The following is a 12,732-nucleotide window of genomic DNA, read 5'->3' as shown; positions in this document are numbered from 1 at the left end:
GGAATTAGAATCGTTAAAAGAATTAGTGAACCGTCTTCTTAGTAATTCTGTTGGAATAACATCCCCGCGCCAACGTTTTAGAATGTACTTTTTAGGAAGTTGTTCGATGCCATAGTACTTAAACACACAAAATATGTGTCTGCATAAGATCCCGGCATGTTCAAAATGCATACAAGTACATTTGAATGAACCGTCTTTTGTTGAGTGTGTGACCTGTACAATGTAACATGAGTAAGGATAAGTTTTTAGTTGTAGGTATTTATAAATTTAAACCAAATGATAAAATGTACTATTTTTGTGAAAAAGAAAGATATACCATGTTTTCAGTATCTCTTATAAGGCAATCGTAATTGTATTCCTCGTCTTTTTCATCAATTTCGACATCAGTTGGTTGCATAGTGGTTATGTTGTTTTTTTTCTCCAAAACGATAATTGTTTCCACACCGTTGGAAGAATTCACATTTTTTTTGGAAAAAAATTATCTTTTGCTCTTGATATCTCCTTCTGAACTTGACAAAAAATCTCTGCGTGTATATACCTTTGAAGCATGAGGTTCATTCGGACTACGGGTAATGAATTTAGGAAAATTTGTGGCAGTATTAAAATCATTGAGAATTTGATTATGCCTTTGTCGTTCCATGACTGAATCAAATGTCATCATCAACATGATAAGATAAGAACCGGTTAATGTAGTTGTTTGGAATGACCAATTCTGACTTTCAGACAGTGATGTAGTTCGCATAAGACCAGACATTAGAATGTGCTTGAAAAATGCAGGAATCCAATATCTTCGCAAACCATACATGGTATTCATACAACTATTATCTGTAATTTTAAACTCCTTTAACATCGTGTGCCATACATTTTCGAAGTCATGTGGTTCCGGCTTAGAATTCAAAATTATAGAGTGAAAACGCTTGCGGAATTTTTGATTGGTGGCTGCATCTTCAATTGATAAAATCTGTATAAATGTATATGTAATGAGAAGGAGTAAACTATCTTATAAAGAAATTGATTCTGTTAGAATTGAGGTAAATCATAATATATCCATGACAACAAAGCAAGGATAATAGTCTTTATGTGCATACCTTATTTGGCAACTTCTTAGTAATATGCCACATACATAACCTATGATGTGCCGACGGGAAAACGGTATCAATAGCTTTCTTTAAAGCTGGATCTTGGTCAGATATAAACAATTGAGGTTGTTTTTTAAAAGCTTTCAAAAAGCTCTAAGCAACCATTCATAAGAAACTCCATCTTCTTTAATTAAAAGTCCAACACCAAATGTTACACATTTTTTGTGGTTATCAATGCCAGTGAACGAAACAAAAGCCATATCACACCTATTAAAAAAATATATAATTTTACATATCTGAAAAAAAATCTATTTGTAAAAATATTAAAGAATAGAAATACTTATTCATGTTGAATGTGGCATCGAGTGATACAACGTGATATGTGCATATTTAGTGTGTATTTAGTATAGTTTTTTTATTCATATATTAGCTAAATTATCGCATATTATGGACAAAAGGTACTTAAAAGTGTTAAATTATGTTTTTCAGTCCAAAGATGAAGCTCAGAAGCAAAAGGAAGCAAGAGAAGCGGTTAGGAGCTCGAGAGTGGAATGAAGAAGGAAAAACACTAAAAAAAGCTTCTACTCGTCGAGTCAGATAGCTACTCGACGAGTCCGGTCGAGGAATCAGAAGGATAATGACTCGGGATCCCAGATAGTTATCGCAATACGGGGAATGTGAGAGGGACTCGACGAGTCACCACTTGACTCGACGAGTCGGATAGCTTATTTAAAGATAACTCCACAGATCGATGAGGGAGGAGTTCTGGAACGATTCAGAGAGGTTTTGCTGCGATTGAGAAGCCAGAGGACCCTTAGAGATCGTCAAAGCGAGCTAAAGTTCAATTCCGAAGGAGCATTGAGGCAAAATTTATCATACTTCTTAAATCTTTGTGTTTAGTTACTATGTTTGAACATTTAGATTCTGTTTGTTTGCTGAATTTTATTTCAATGATGAGCTAAACCCTTTAAACTTCTATTTGGGGATACGAAATTGATAGTATGGTTTGATTCTTGGTAGGATTAATTCTATGTTGGTTAATTTAGTTATTTTAGCTTGCTAAAGAACCTTGTGTGTGAATGATAATTGATTTTCTGTTAATAGGGAGATAATTAATTAGCATGAACATCTATTAGTTATCAATCTCATATGCTTAGTGAACACTTTTTGTCATATGTCTAGTGTAGTGAACATGAAACTAGGATTAATAAGAAAATCAAGTAAATTTATGTGCAAGCTTGTGAGATGACCATTAAACAAGAAGTTAATTAAAAGGATAAATTAATTAGCTATTGCAAGTCTAACTTAACCCGAATATTATATCTAGTAAATTTAATTGAAATAGACAACTGGCCATTGTTTAAATTGATTTATTTGCTAAGGATTAATGAAGTGAATACGGAACTAATCAATTGAATCGGTAACTAGCAAAAGAATTAATCCATTGCACTTTTACCTTGAAATCAACCATAGGATCAATTAAGTTGAACTAAATAGAAGTACTTCTCCGTTATTGAATCTCATCAAAGTCGTTATTTTCTAGCTTAAATTAGTAATAATTAGTAAGTTTCTAGTCTTGTAAAACTAGAGAACAAACCCTGCTTTTTAATTAACTTAGCAAAAAAAAGAGAGAAAAAGAGAAAAGAAAAAAAAAAGATACCGAAGAAATCAAAAGAAAAAAAAAGTGAATTCAAAGAGATCGAGAAAAAAATCAAATGATAAGAAATGAAGAATTCCAAAAACTTTAGTATGGTATCATGAATTAGAAGTTATTTAGATTATGTATGCTTGGGTTGCTCAACTAAAAATACCTTGAGGTTAGGAGGTTTTCTGCGGATGGATTCGGAGGGTTGCATAAAATGAGCATTGTTCGGAAAAAGTGGGCGAGTGTTTATGAAGATTGTGAGTATTTAAAATATGGGGGGTACTTTAGGAAAATATTAGACACAAATGTATGCGTTGAGGTCTTGGCATAATGGCTGAGTTTTAAATGGATTGTTTAGTGCAATATTGGTAAAATAAAAGCAAATTTGCTTGGGGGCAAGCAAAGGCTAAGTGTGGGGTATTTTGATATGTGTATTTTTATATATATTTTTATACACTTTATCTTAATATTTTGGCCTTATTTATTCTATTTTAGAACTAAAAAGTACTCATAATACTTTGAATTATGTTTTGCAGCTATTTGTTGTCGATAAAGCACAAAAGAAAAGACTGAAGCGGAAACCGGGCTTAGAAGCTAAAAGAAAGAAAAGAATGCTGAGGTAGCGAGTACGCCCCGCGTAATGAAATGGTACGCGCCGCGTACAGACTTGCCTCGGATAGACTTGATCGTGTGATTATCTTGAGTACGCGCTGCGTAATCCTAAGTACGCCCAGCGTACTTAGGTCGGCCACAAAGACTATAAATGTCGATTTTTAGCTAACCAGGAAGGGGGATTCGACTTCTAACCTAATTTAGTCGACAATTAACTTCTGTTAAGCCGTTTTGAGGGTCTAGAAGGCGGCCGGAAGGCCGTTAAGCTAACGGGAGCAGAGATCGGAAGGGTTGGAGAGCGGATACATGTCGGTAATCATATGGATTGTTGACGTGACCATGTTTAGCATTCCATTGTGGTACTTTTCTGTATTTAGTTTCTGATTTGGGTGTAAAAACCTTTTACTTTGTGTTTATGATTGAATAAAGCTTTGATTATTAGACTAATTGCTATATTAAATAGTTTATTTGTGTTTAATTTATCTTGCCAAGCTTGTTAAAAGATCCTCATGTGTTAATGATGATTATTTTCTGTTAATTGTTAAGTGAATTAAGTTGTGTGAACATCTGCTTGATTTGCTTGTCTCTTATGATTTTTGATGACCATCGAGATTATAAGACTAGAAATAACGAATGTGAAACTAGGATTAATTTGAGAATAAGTAAGTTAATGTGTGAGCCTTGTTTGATGACCATCAACAAGAGGTTAATTAAATGTCTAAATTGATTAACTATATTTACAAGTCTTGCTCGATACGAACTGAACACTAGGAAGCATGTTAGTTTAATCAACTGATAACTGTTTGAATTGACTTGTTTGCTAAAGGATTAGTTATAGTGAACGCGAATCTAATCATTTTAGGAATCGGTGAACATTGAATAAATGAATTTGTGCAATTGTCTATGTTTTAAAGGTGTAATTTGTCTAACCCAAAGTACCTGAAGAGATTTGCTTTCCTGTTAGTTTATCGAGAGTAGTTAATTAATTGTTAGTTTGATATTTATTTATTCTTTTCGTGTAACCTGTAACCTATAATCAAATATATTAAATTAATCCACTGTTCCCTGTGATCGACACCCGACTTACCTAAGCTATACTGTAATCTGACTAGGTACACTGCCTATAAGTGCATAGATAGTCTAAGTTTGTTAGGTTATAAATATTAAAATTAGTGGGTACTTTTGTGCACATCAAACTTTTGTGCACATCAAGTGAATGAACTTTTTTTTTTCTTTTGATTTCTTCGGTATCTTTTTTTGCTAAGGATTAATGAAGTGAATACGAAACTAATCAATTGAATCGGTAACTAGCAAAAGAATTAATCCATTGCACTTTTACCTTGAAATCAACCATAGGATCAATTAAGTTGAACTAAATAGAAGTACTTCTCCGTTATTGAATCTCGTCAAAGTCGTTATTTTCTAGCTTAAATTAGTAATAATTAGTAAGTTTCTAGTCTTGTAAAACTAGAGAACAAACCCTGCTTTTTAATTAACTTAGATTAAATTAGTTTTTAGTTTAATTTGCCGTTCCCTGTGTTCGATACCCTGCTTATTTAGCTATACCACAATTGATAGGTTCACTGCCTTTTGTGTGTTATTTGATAATTAAAAGTAGGTTTAAAACTAGTGGGTTTTACACACATCAAGTTTTTGGCGCCGTTGCCGGGGAACGGTTCTAAAATTAATATTAAAATCTAGTTAATCGATCCTTTGTGTGGGATTTATCTTACACAAAGTTATTTACAAAGCAAATCAGTAAGTAGATTTAGTTTTAATAAATTCCGTTTTTAGAATAACTAGAAAATTTTCTTTTCTGTTTTTGCCTTGCACTCGCCGAGTGCACTCGCGTTGACTCGGCGAGTCCATCGCAGTTTTAGTCCCTATTTATTATTTCGTTTTTATTCCTTTTACGCGTTTCGTTTCTTTTGTTTCGTTTTTTTTTTCAGCTATTTCATGACCCGAGGATCGGACACACCTCTAGTACCACCTTTGGAAGACCCGGAATCCACACTAAAGAGAAGCAAAGGAAAAGCCGTAGGAGAAACCGCAACTTCAAAGAACTCACCACTCAAGAACTTGAAATCTGTTTTCAGCAAGAAGAAAGGCAGCAAATCAGGAGCATCCAGTGCCTCGTTAACAATTGAAGAACCAATTCACGAAGATATCGAGTACGAGACCGAGGAAAAAGAAGAGCATATTTCCGAGCACGAAACCGATTCCGAAGAAGAGTTAGCTATCACTATGGCTAACATCGATGAAGTCCCCATGGGGGAGTGGAAGAAGAGGATGCGTGATGACACCGGCCCGGGACTTGTGCAACCCGCAATTCTCGCAACCGCTACGTTTGAGCTAAAGGGCCATATTCTCGCTCAACTCAAGGAGATCCCTTTTTATGAGAGAGATCATGAAGACGCTTATAAGCACTTGGATGAAGTGAATGATGTGGCCGATTACTTCAACGTGCCTAATGTTCCACGCGAGACCCAGCTTCTTCGAATGCTTCCTGTCACATTTAAAGGCGCTGCAAAAGATTGGTTGAAGTCACTCCCTCCCGGATCGGTCACCACATGGGCCAAGATGAAAGAAGAGTTCATTGACCATTTATGCCCACCTTCCAAGATAGCCAAGCTAAAGAAAGCCATTGCCAACTTCGAGCAACAACCCGGAGAATCTCTTTATGAAGCTTGGGAAAGGTACAAGAGCCTACTTAGAAATTGCCCACACCATGATCTTAATAGCCAACAAGAGGTCTCCATCTTTTATGATGAAGTTAATGTCACCACAAGGCAACTACTCAATTCACAAGGCCTGCTCACCCGAAAGCCACCTCCGGAAATAAAGGAATTAATTGAAGAATTCTCTAAGCATTCTAGAGAATACCACAATCCGAGGAATGAGGTGAGTCGTGGAGCAGTAAACTCGGTGAACGATGGCATGGCGGCGGTAATCGATAAACTCGATAGCCTAGACCGAAGAATGACGAAAATGGATCAACGATCCATGCTATTAGGGTAGGATGCGAAAATTGTGGCGACCCCCATCTTACCAAGGATTGTGATCGAGACGAGAATGGAAATAAAAAGGATCAAGTATTTTATTCCAGTGGCGATAGATACGATGAAGACTGGAGGAAACCGAAGAAGGAATGGCTCCCATACGAAGAATATAAAAAGGCTAAGGAGGAGAAATACAAACAGAGGGAGAGGGGATTCTATCAAAAGGAAGAGCCGGTGACGGAAAAGAAGGCAAATTTAGAAGAAATACTCACAAGGTTCATAACCGCATCCGAGAAAAGACATAATGATCATGATGTAGCAATGCAAGAAACCAGAAACATGTTGAGGAATCAGCAAGCTTCCATTCTCAACATTGAGAAACAGCTGGGACAGCTTGCACATCAAGTGAATGAAAGAAGACCGGGTCAACTTCCGAGCAACACCGAGCCCAATCCAAGAATGGAGAACGTGAGCGTAATAACCTCCAGCAGTGAAGAAAAATTTACAGAAGCACTAAGGATCTCCAAGAAGAAGGAAGAGAAGGCAGAAGAATCGAAGCCAGCCAAACCCGACCCGACTCGCCGAGTCACTCCTATGGACTCGACGAGTCCATGCGAAATTAAGAAACCCATCAGTTCTTCGAAACCTTATAAGCCTCCACTGCCATACCCAACCAGAGCCATGCCTGCAGAAAAAGTTGAAGCATACAGAACCTTCATGGAGCATGTTAAAGCTTTACAAGTCAATATGCCATTTGTGGAAACAATGCTCCAAACTCCTAAATACTTTAACTTTCTTAAAGGCCTTTTTGCTGCTAGGAAAGATCTGGCTGAAGTCGCGGAGATATTGATGAGTGAGCTGCCTGAGAAGAAGGGTGATCCGGGTAACATAGTAATTCCGTGCCAATTTGGTAATGAAGTTTCTACACGAGCATTGGCTGATTCAGGTGCAAGCGTTAATTTGATGCCCTATTCATTCTTTAAGAAGCTGAATTTACCAGCACCAAGGCCGGTAAATATGAGAATCCATTTGGCAAACAAAACAATAATTCATCCACAAGGCATTTGTGAAGATCTCCTTATCAAAGTGGACAAGTTTATTTTTCCAGTAGACTTCGTGGTGGTGGAAATGGAAGAAGACCCCGAAATACCAATTATTTTGGGAAGATCATTCTTAAACACCGCATGTGCCCTAATTGACATATGTGAGTCTACATTGACATTAAGAGTGGGTGATGAGTTGGTGATGTTTAAAGCTATTCCAGAAGTCAAGCAAGAAGAAGAAAAGAGAGAAGAAATCTCATTTATCCAATTGGATGATGAGGTACTACAAAAAGAGCTTGAAATTTTACTAAAAGAAGACCCAAATAAGTTCACGCTACACTCTGAAGGAGTTGAAGATGCTAACAAAGACTTGGAGGAGCTAGAAAAGCTACTGGAAGGAGCCAACTCAGAAAACACTCCAGGATTGATGGAACCCGATCAGACTCGCCGAGTCACCATAATGGACTCGACGAGTCCAGTCGATTTGGATAAAAACTTGACCAAAACTGATTTGTTTGTTGATAGTTCTTCACATACCCTGGGTTCAGTTACTGTTTTTGATTCTTTGGAAGAACATTCGGCAGAAGAAGTAAAAGGAATGGAGGTCCAACACGCCGATGTGGCATGCCTTGATACGATGCCATTTGGAGAAGAGTTGAGTACAAAAGAGGATGAAGACATAAAGGGAAGCAGAGTGGAAGTTAATCAACCATTCACTAATAAACCTAGAGCACGGACCATTAGGAAATATGAAGTTATTAAATTTAAAGAGAAGGAGGTTCAAGAGTTGGTGAAAAAGAAGAGGGTAAAGCAGAAAAAGAGAAAAAGGGAAGCCCAAGCAGCTGAAGATGAGGCAATGAAAAGAAAAAGGGATGAATTAAATAGGGCTTACAAGAAAAAGATCCACGCTTACAAGACCAAGTACAAATCACAAAAAGTTAGGCGTGCGTTCCCGATGCTCGAAGATGACAAAACGTAGATGGGAAGGAGTCTAGCTCATGACTCCTCAAAAAGAAGCGCTTGGCGGGAGGCAACCCGTTCAATAGAGTTTGTTGTCTTTTACTTTTTAGTCTTCTTTTTATTTTTCTTTTTATTTTCCCTTCGTTTTTATCTTCTAAATCATCGGGCATGTCTGCTTGAGAGTTGCATAACCTAAGTGTGGGGTGAAATGATTCATAATAAACAGAAAAATTTTGAAAATCATGCAAATTTTTAAATGACTCGCCGAGTCTGACCATGACTCGACGAGTCCACATGGATTCCAGAAAAGCATTTGACTTCGCGACTAGACTCGCCGAGTCTGACCCTGACTCGACGAGTCGGTTTTATTTACAGAAAAAAAAATAATTTCGAAATTACTTTTACATCTGGTAAATAGGGTTTTAACCCTAAAATTCAGTTTCCACACCACACTCGTCGGGTACCTCTTTCTCAAACTCTCTCAAGCATTCAAGTTTTCTTCAAATTTTCTTCCAATTTCTCAAGGTTTAAACTCAAAAGGTAACAACTTTCTTCTTGATTTTTAGTAAGAATGTGATTATAAGGCCATCTATACCTGCAATTGCATGAAAAACCCGTTTTTGAAAAGTAATGAAATTCTAGTGTAACATCCAAAATTTCAAAACAATTAAAACTTTTCAAAATCACCCATTTTATTAACATTGTTGCAAAAAGGTTTTCAATACATTATTAAACAGAGTAATTTCCCAGGTTCATATCATAAAACACCAACGCGTGGAATGGTACGATCGCGCCTTTGCCTTGCCACAGACTCTTGAGAACCTGAAACATAAAACCACAACTGTAAGCCCGAAAGCTTAGTGAGATACCCCCAGAATACCAACCACATATACGCCTTTCCAGGCCCTGACCTTCCGGTCCATGTGTCTCAGGGGACTTCCGTCCCTGCTGGGTAAACCTTCCGGTCCTACCCACGCCGACCTTCCGGTCCATCACACAACATAATCGCCTTCCGGCCCATAACATATCGCCTTCCGGCCCATAACATATTGCCTTCCGGCCCATAAGCATAAAATGCATATATATCATAACAAACAATCATATAACAGTTCATAGACAACAATCGATCAACAGATCACATATCATAGCATTACTCTAACAAGATACCGGTCTACCCGGTCACTATCATAACATTACTCTATGAATCAGTCAACATACTAAATGCATACATACGCCTTTCCAGGCCATGACCTTTCGGTCCACATAGTAATGCCTTCCGGCCTGTAACAAATAATGACAACTACCCGGATTTCCATCCGGTAAAAAGGATCGGCCTTGGTGCCATAAACCCTAACGATATAGTGAGGATAACTCACCTCGAAACTGCCGACTGAACAGATAGCTCAAGCTGCTCCGATCACTGATACGATCTCCACTCCTGGATAGCCACCAATGCACTGAACTCAACGATAAACAACAATTACCAAAATACCCCTGGAACCACTTGTCAATCCTTGATCAAAGACAAGGTCAAAGTCAACCCCTGACTGACCCTACTCGCCGAGTCAACCCTATGACTCGCCGAGTCCCCATACTCAGAACTTCACTTAACCCGCGACCTAACTCGCCGAGCCACCCCAAGACTCGCCGAGTTCAACGACTCTGAGTCCACTCGCCCTTGACTCACCGATTCCTTAAGATTCCCTTTCTACACGTCGAGTATCCCCTTTTTACTCGACGAGTTCCTCCTGGAAGAATCGCGGGGCCACCCCGACTCAACTCGCCGAGTCTGAAGAACAACTCGACGAGTCCCAGTTATTCTTCAAGCTACTCGCCGAGTCTGTTCATCAGACTCGTCGAGTCCATGCCATGCAGTCGATCAAACTGCTTCCTGAGGTAAGTAATGTCCCGAAATACACAAGCATGGGACCTTCTGGACCCCTAAGATCCTAATACAGGGTTATAGTCGTTTGGGGGACTAGGGTAACACTTAATCTAATCACAAAGGGGTTCCATAAACCCTAATTCCATGACACATCAACATAGCAGAGCATAATTCGAATTCTTACCTGAATAATGTGCCCTCTGTGTCCCCAAATCCTCAGAACGTGACTCCCTTGCTGTTCCTTTAGCCAAGCCCTTCTCTTCCTTGCACCACAACCCTTCCAAGATCAACAATGGCCCTTAAACTTTGCTCCAGATGCACCCAATCGATTTAGGGTTCTTCTCAGAAGGCTAAACTGACCAATGACGGCCAATAAGTGCCTCTTATACGTCCCGAACCTGAACGGTTAGGGTTTTCGCCAAACAACGCAGACTCGCCGAGTCCATATCTGGACTCGTCGAGTCCAGTCGCGAACCCGCGACCCGGTCTGCGATCCTACTCGGCGAGTCTAGGCTCCAACTCGCCGAGTCCCTTCTTAAAACACCCCCAAATCATAATTATATCAATATTTGAAATTCCGGGCTGTTACAACTCTCCCCCACTAGAACTAGACTTCGCCCTCGAAGTCTCACTCTGAAAATAGCCCCGAATGCTGCTCCTACATATCACGTTCCAGATCACAGTTCATTTCCGATCCCCTCCGATGCTGCCACTGAACTAACACCCGAGGTATCTCCTTATTCCTCAGAACCTCGATCTTCCGTTCTCTGATGACCACTGGCTTCTCGGCATAATTCAGGCTTGCATCCACCCGAATGTCTTCTAATGGAACCACTGTCGAGTCATCGGCTATATACTTCCTCAATTGCGACATATGAGATATCGTGGATTTGTCTCAAATCCGTGGACAACTCCAACCGGTAGACCCTCAGGCCTACCCCCGCAATCACATGAAAAAGCCCAATATACCGGGGCCCCAACTTGCCCCTCTTCTTGAATCGAATCACTCCTCTCCAAGGAGAGGCCTTCAGAAGTACGAAGTCACCGACCTGAAACTCAAGCTCGGACCGGCGTCTGTCCGCATAACTTTCCTGTTGGCTTTGTCGAATCTGCTCTGTTGACCGAAGCACGATCTCTGTACTGCACATCACTCTCTGTAACCCAAGATGCAACTCTGCTCCAAACCTCAACGATCACTCGACCCATAAGGGTTAGGAAACCATGAACCACCGGATCCCCGATCCAAAGCCCACTTTGTCCATTCCGGACCGACTGAGAGATCCATTCTCACTCTCAGAGCAACTCTCATAAGTTCTCCTCTTGCCATCACATACACATGCTGAACTAACCCCAACACCCGCAGGTTGGAAGATCTGATACACTGATGATATCCTCGAACATCTCCCAAAATGAACCACTACATCCACCCTACACTCTGATCAGAATCACACTGAGAATTTAAGATTCTCTCTCCCCCTGCATCCCTTCTGAGCCTCAACAGACATCCCCAAACTGAATGGGTTCCTACTTTGTTGCCGCGAACACGATGCTCGAAGCCATACTCGAAATACTTTAACCATAACTCTGCTCTGTAGCTTTCATTCTTGTGAACTTGCACTCCCTTTCGGAGTTACACACCTCTCTCTTTTCCTTCCAAGGGACCCTCTTGGCCATAATGCCACTCCAATCGGTGCCACGGTGCTTGCCCCAAGCGACACCACCCTTTTTGCGTAACCGCTATTCACATACTCTGGTTCTCATTGAAGGGGCTCTCAATCCCATGTACTCTCTCCACTCATCAAAATCACTGCCTCAGCTAAACAAGATCACTAACCTGGGACCAGACCTTCCAATGCAATCATACTGCAACATACACGATCCGCAATCTCAAACTGATCCAGCAATACCAACAGAGTCTCCAGCATGACTGGACCGACTCTCATAACACATACTAGCCACTCGAGGCTATATCTCTGTGGGTCCGTACACCCAAACTCTGCGAACCCTCAGGTTCTAACTCTGGGAACCTTCCGGTTCTAGCTCTAGAAACATGCACAACATAATCCCGTGGGATTAATACAGTACAACCCATCACGTACCTCAAACATACCAATACTCTGATCGCATAACCTCGATTACTTACTCAAGCTTGATCCCGGCCTCCTCTCAGGCCTCCACAATTAAATGCCCTAGGTCTGTATCCCGCCCCGCATACCCGACACCCGCTCTCGTCGGCCTATACTCTGAGCTGACAAACACTGCTGAATCCCAACAGCTAAGCACCCTCACATACTCATCGATCTCCTGGAGAATTCTCCAATTCTCCCCCACTAAAGCACTGGCTAACTGCCACCGATCGTCATTAACGACCTCTCAGAACAATCCTGCACAAAGAGAACATTTACACACTGACTGCTTCCCACAAGCATAAGCAACCCTCAGCAAAACACATCTCCTCCCTGATCAACCCACTCAAAAGAATCCAGTCTTTCAATCACCCATTCTACGA

At 40.1% G+C, this 12,732-nt stretch overlaps 1 protein-coding gene across 1 annotated transcript; it reads right to left on the bottom strand.

Annotated features, from left to right (window-relative positions):
* Positions 1–478: 478 nt before the first annotated feature.
* Positions 479–1,427, bottom strand: LOC145095076 (protein FAR1-RELATED SEQUENCE 5-like). Its single transcript, XM_079033017.1, has 4 exons — positions 1,420–1,427; positions 1,295–1,346; positions 1,089–1,232; positions 479–961 (listed from the first exon to the last, which is right to left on the bottom strand). The coding sequence occupies exons 1-4, from the start codon at positions 1,425–1,427 to the stop codon at positions 479–481; spliced, it is 687 nt and encodes a 228-aa protein (XP_078889143.1).
* Positions 1,428–12,732: the final 11,305 nt, after the last annotated feature.

The sequence above is a fragment of the Lactuca serriola genome, chromosome 3, assembly GCF_051521515.1.
Source record: "Lactuca serriola cultivar US96UC23 chromosome 3, Lser_US96UC23_V15, whole genome shotgun sequence".
NCBI classification, from domain to species: Eukaryota; Viridiplantae; Streptophyta; class Magnoliopsida; order Asterales; family Asteraceae; genus Lactuca; species Lactuca serriola.
Note: the sequence above shows the minus strand (reverse complement) of the source record. Positions and strands in the feature narration are given on the sequence as shown.